Source organism: Pteropus alecto, unplaced genomic scaffold (assembly GCF_000325575.1).
Source record: "Pteropus alecto unplaced genomic scaffold, ASM32557v1 scaffold105, whole genome shotgun sequence".
In the NCBI taxonomy this organism is placed as follows: Eukaryota; Metazoa; Chordata; class Mammalia; order Chiroptera; family Pteropodidae; genus Pteropus; species Pteropus alecto.
The window spans coordinates 6,792,941-6,798,749 of NW_006436294.1; the positions used below are offsets into that span (position 1 = coordinate 6,792,941).

At 68.1% G+C, this 5,809-nt stretch overlaps 1 protein-coding gene across 1 annotated transcript in view; it reads left to right on the top strand.

Moving 5' to 3' along the window:
• Nucleotides 1-5,809, top strand: part of ADGRB1 (adhesion G protein-coupled receptor B1) — a gene marked incomplete at its 5' end in the record, with an annotated part of 58,589 nt that overhangs the window by 50,546 nt on the left and 2,234 nt on the right. The window contains 4 exon segments of the mRNA XM_025047592.1: nt 1-143; nt 1,755-1,850; nt 3,419-3,458; nt 5,336-5,809. The exon segment at nt 5,336-5,809 is cut by the window's right edge and continues 245 nt beyond it. Of these exon segments, the coding sequence (XP_024903360.1) occupies nt 1-143; nt 1,755-1,850; nt 3,419-3,458; nt 5,336-5,809 (753 nt within the window).

Consider the following 5,809-nt stretch of genomic DNA (forward strand, 5'->3'; position numbering starts at 1 on the left):
TGCCGCTGCTGGCCGTGACCTGGATGTCGGCCGTGCTCGCCGTCACCGACCGCCGCTCCGCCCTCTTCCAGATCCTCTTCGCCGTCTTCGACTCGCTGGAGGGTTTCGTCATCGTGATGGTGCACTGCATCCTGCGCAGAGAGGTGGGTGGCCTTGGGGCGCCGCGGGTCCCCGTGGGCCGTGCGAGCCACCGGAGACGTGGGCGGCCGCCGAGACTCTCGCTCCGGCGTTTTCCGGGCCTCCCTAGAAGGGAGCTGGAGGAGGTTTTGACCGGACTGCGTCGCAGCTGCCACGTGGCTGGCGGCGGCGATGGAGGTGACCTCGGCTCGGAATGTGGGAACGCGTGCGTCTCGGCCACCGAGTCGGTGGACCTGGCGCCTCCTTCAGGGTCACGTGGAGAGCACTGGGGGCGAGTGCAGGTGGCCGCGGACGGACAGGGCACGAGGTCCCGGCGCCAGGACGTCAGCAGGGGCCCAGGGGCGGGAGTGGGCGTCGGAAGAGTGGGATTAGCTCTGCCTCCCTTGGAACTTTCTAGAAAGCCAAGGGCATTTGTGAGGCACACAGATTTGAAAGGATAAAGGAACAGAAGAGGCAGCAACAAGGTGGTTGGGAAGCAGAGCTCAGCCCGCGGCTGGCAGAGGGCCCTAGAGTGGCCAACTCCCACCGCTGGTGCCCAGGGAGCTTCGGGAAGTGGGGCCCCCGGGCCCCGCGTACACCGAGGGAAGCCCAGGAGTGGAGCGGCTTCGGGCCCCCCCGGCTCGCACCCCTGGGCGATGTGAGCACCGGCTCCAGGGGCTCTGACCCCAGGGAAAGGCAGAGTGGTGAAGACCCGAAGCTTCTGCCACCGAAGCAGCCCCATTGGTGTCGAGAGGCCACTCAGATCCCGAGGAGCTGGAAGAGCCCACGACGGAGGAGCCACAGACCCACCCAGCGGCCACGGAGACGGCCCCGAGGGAAGACGCATCACAGGCCCAGCCCAGCGTCCTCCGCGCCCACGTGTGCCTGGCCTCGGCCCCCGACAGCCCCTTCCGCAGAGGGAGCAGCCGCAGCCCGGCACGGAGCCGTCACCTCGGGCAGCTGTGAGCCCCGGGCGGTCACACGCGGACCAGGCTCCAAGGCCACGCTCTTGGCCCTCAGCGGCCTGGCTTCCGTGAAACAGGAACAGTGGGTGACGGGAGAGGTCGGAGCACAGGAAGACACGTGGTCGAAGGCCTGAGAGCGGGGACTGAGGAGCTGAGGGGTGGGCGAGCCAGAGGCCGTGGCCCGCCGAGGACGGAGGTGGACACTGGAACGCAAGTAGGTGACCGCAGGAAGGCTGCCCGAGCGACGGAGCTGTCGTCACTGTTCCCTTCCGAGGAGTCCCCGGCCCCTTGGGAACGCTCAGGCACGGCGTCTCCCAAGGCAGTGAGGGCCAGGCCCTCGGCTTGTGGAGACGGACACAGAGGCCGAGGCCGTGGTGACACAGGACGGGTCCGACACCAAGCGACCCTCAGCCCGATGGCGTGTGCTCCCTGACGACGGCCGGGGGGCCCACGCTTCTGACTTCACCCCACAAAGGGCACGGAGAGGACAGAGACGGGAGGGGGGCCCTGGGCTTGGCGGGTCCGGGGTGGGCACCCCACACAGACGCCGCCTCGAGGACCCTCAGCCTGGCCTTCCGGGGCCGTGCAGGCTTCGTGGGGCTGTGCCGGGCCTTGCGCGGCCGTGCAGACTTCGTGGGGCAGAGTCTGCGCTGACCGCCCCTCTCCCCCCAGGTCCAGGACGCTGTGAAGTGCCGTGTGGTGGACCGCCAGGAGGAGGGCAACGGGGACTCGGGCGGCTCCTTCCAGAACGGCCACGCCCAGCTCATGGTAGGGCTCGGAGCCGGGGACGGAGCCGGGGACGCAGCCGCACCTGAGCTGCTCCAGGTCCCACAGCCGCGTCGGGAGGGACTTTGAGCCCAGTTTGAGGTTGGGGAAACTGAGGTTCCCAGAGCGAACTCCTGGCGCAGGGGTGGGGGATGGGCAGTGCTGAGCTGGCGAGACCGGGCCGGGCTGGCGGCCACTGCATGCCCACGCCGGCCCCAGAGCCCTTCGTTCAGACACCGCCCTGTGGGTGTCCCGGCTCTCGCTCAGCTCCTGCGTCCCCCGAAGCTCAGCCAGGAGCAGAAGGCGGCTTGCCCGGCTCTTCCCTGGGAGCCAGCCTGGCCTGTCCACTCACCCTGGCGCTGCTGCGGCCTTGTCCTGAACCAGGTCCCCTCAGGACCCGACCCCCTGGTGCTCTAGCACCACAGGCACCGTCCTGTGCTGCCCCCTGTACCCCTCATCCTCCCGTGCCCACCCCGCAGGTGTCCCCTGAGAGGTCCCCCCGGGAGCTTCCTTGACTCCCCGTCAGGCCACCTTGTTCGGGTGCCATGGGTGAATTTTCACGCTGTCATTCTGTGGCAGCCGCCCCCTGGGGTGCCCCTGGCAGGCGGGAAGTGCTCATTCAGTCTTCGGGGTGCTTGGCCATTTCACAGTGCTTGTTAGGGTCACGGGCAGGGCCTCAGCGGATGCCGGCGGCCAGCCCGGACTAGGCTGCTGGCCTCCTTGGGGGGTGAGGACAGAGGCCGGAGGTGGAGGATGCCGGGTCCTGGACCCGTGATGCTGCTCTCGGCCTGACCTCTGACCCCAGCCTGACCTCTGACCCGTTCCTGTTCTCGCCAGCCCGACCTCTGTGTTTCAGGGAAGGAAGTTCCAGGTTTGAGATTGAGGGCTTGGCCATCCCCTGGGGTCCCAGTGCCCCTCGAGGAGGCCACAGCCCCACCTGGGGTGGCCTGAGCCGGGTTCCCCAACTCCTACCCTGAGATGGGACAGGCGCTGTGGTAGGGACCACAGCCACCACTGAGAGGGCCGTGCTGATGACCTGCATCCCCGCCCTGCCCCTCCCCGCCGGCCGGCCCCCATCGCCTCGTCCCTGTCCCCGGGGCTGCGGCACCGCCTCCGGGCCGCCAGCAGAGGGGTTCTCGCACTGAGCCCAGGAGGAGCATGGCCGGAACCCCGAGGCCGGGGCACGACAGCGGGAGTGAGCCGCGTTGGGACCAGCCTCCCGTGTCCCTGGAAGGGGGCCGTGCTCGCAGACGCACGCACACGCATGTGCCATGTACGCCTGCACGCCTGTGCTCACACGCACGTGCCATGCACACCGGCGAGAGTATGCAGGGCGTGGTCATCTCCCAGGAGGTCACGTGGGTGAACACGCTGGCAAGGGGCACCCCTGAGCGGTGGCCCCTCGGCCCTCGGCGCGTGCTCACGTGGCTCACATGCCCCCCTGAGGCATGGCTGCAACTCCATGCCACCCTTGCCTGCCACCCCGCGGGCATTGTGGGGCTGGCCCGGGGCAGCAGCCCAGCACCGCCCACTGGCCCACGGCCCTCACGCTGCCCATCTCTGTCTTGCAGACTGACTTTGAGAAGGACGTGGATCTGGCCTGTAGATCAGGTGAGCGCCTGACAGGTGAGAGCGACAGGTGGCCCTCTGCGGGGCCCACTTGCTCCTTTTACTTTTTGTCATGTGTCCGTCTGTCCATCTGTCTGTCCTCATCCCACCCCTGCCATGTGTGGCCCACACCAGGGCCCCCGGTCTGAGCCGGGGCCTGGGCGGAGCGGGGACTTTGGCTTGCACCCGCCGCCCCCGCGCCTCCCACCCCCGGCCCACTCACCTGAGGCTGCAGCAGGGTCTGTGGGGCCTGAGCCGAAGTAGCCTCTGAAACACTGTCCTGAGGCTCGGGCTCGGCAGGTGTGGGGACGTCTATGCTGGGGCAGCTCTTAGCCCTGGAGAGCAGCCTCCCGGCCCCCCCTCCCACATCCTGTGCTTCCTTCATGGCTTCACTGTTCATCCGATCGAGGAGGCAGGGACCCTCAAACTTTCAGATCGGGAGGGGAGAGCATCATGGGAGCTGGAGGAGAGCGGGAAGAAGGGCCCACCGTGGGTGCCGCGGCTAGCACTGAGCTTCCTGGGAGCAAAGGCGAGAAAGGAATCAGTTGCCCAACAAAAAGAAGCCCCCGAACATCGCTGTTCTGTGAGCCAGGGTCCGGGAACAGTGACGAGCCGTGTCTCTCTGAGCTGTGCGGGACTGGTCACACTCATCTGGTCTGTTAGATGTTTGAGAAGTCCCTTCTCCAGGGACAGCTCGGGGGAGCGTTGGGACAGGCCCAGGTAGGGAGTGGTAGCCGCTGCCAGGTGGACCCAGGAGGGCTTCCTGGAGGAAGTGATCTCTGGGTCAGGCTGAACCGGAACTAGAGCCACCCTCCGTCTCCTGGAGTCTCCCCAGCCGCCCTCTCTGGGAGCTGGTCTCAAGACTTAGGGGCCTTTGGGAGCTCGGCCCAGCCCTGCTTGGGTGCTGTCAGCTTCTCTGAGGTTCTGATTCCTTCCTCATTAGGGAGATGGACCAGTCTGGCCCGCGGCTGGGGGCTGTGGGATTGGGAATGCTGGGGGAGGGGTTTCACAAACACATCCAAGGGAGCAGAGACCCTGCCCAGGCCAGCACAGGGTGGAGCGGGCGACCCAGCGAGGGGTCAGGGATGGAAGAGGTTCGGGCTGTCTGCCGAGGGTACGGCCCGGTTCCTGGGGCCCGATGCTCACCCCAAGGTGGGCTGGGAGACCTCGAGGGAGGGGCCCGCCTGACCCTGGGCTTGGAGGAGAAGACAGCAGGTCGCATGTGGGGCCGCGTGGAGTGGGTGCAGGGCGCTGGCGGCCAGAGGGTGAAGATTAGGAGCAGGGAGGGCAGGAAAAGCTCCAGCCTGTGGTCAGAGGAGCGAGCTAGGCGCCACTGTCGGCCTGGCAGCTCCTGAAGGGGTGCTGACGAGGTGGGGCGCAGGGAGGGGCTGACAGCGCTCGTGTGGGCGGGGGCGGGACAGGCGTGGCGTGGCAGCCAGGCCGCCTGGCCAGCAGGCGAGGGCCATGCAGTCGGAGCAGGCTTCCGAGGACCCTGCGTGGGGCCGGGTGGGCAGCTGGGCCTGGCAGCTGGTTCTCTGAGGGCCGTTGAGGGCAAACTGGGGCCCAGGTCAGAGGTCATGGCAGTCTGGTCACCATGGAGCTGAGCAGAGGGGTGGCTGGGCCCCCAGGAGTCCCGCAGCAAGGAGTTGTGTCCCCGCATGTCTGGGCAGCATGGGCCACCTCCAGGGCCAGCCGCAGCCGCCCGGCTGCTGGGAGGACAGTGTGGGTGGGGGTTCCTGTTCTCTTGTGGTGTGGACAGGGGCACCCTGGGTCCCAGCTTGGACTCCAGCTGCTCTAGCACCCGACACGGGAGAGGGTGTGCCTGGCGGGGACCGTGCCGGGCCCCCCGCAGCCGCCCTGACCCCTCGCCTGTCCGCCAGTGCTGAACAAGGACATCGCAGCCTGCCGCACAGCCACCATCACGGGCACGCTCAAGCGGCCGTCACTGCCCGAGGAGGAGCGGCCGAAGCTGGCCCACGCCAAGGCCACGCCCACCAGCTTCAACAGCCTGCCGGCCAACGTGTCCAAGCTGCACCTGCACGGCTCACCCCGCTGCCCGGGCGGCCCCCTGCCCGACTTCCCCAACCACTCACTGACGCTCAAGAAGGACCGGGCCCCCAAGTCCTCCTTCGTGGGCGACGGGGACATCTTCAAGAAGCTGGACACGGAGCTGAGCCGGGCCCAGGAGAAGGCCCTGGACACGAGCTACGTCATCCTGCCCACGGCCACGGCCACCCTGCGGCCAAAGCCCCAGGAGGAGCCCAAGTACAGCATCCACATCGACCAGATGCCCCAGACGCGCCTCATCCACCTGAACATGGCACCCGACGCCAGCCTCCCCACCCGCAGCCCGC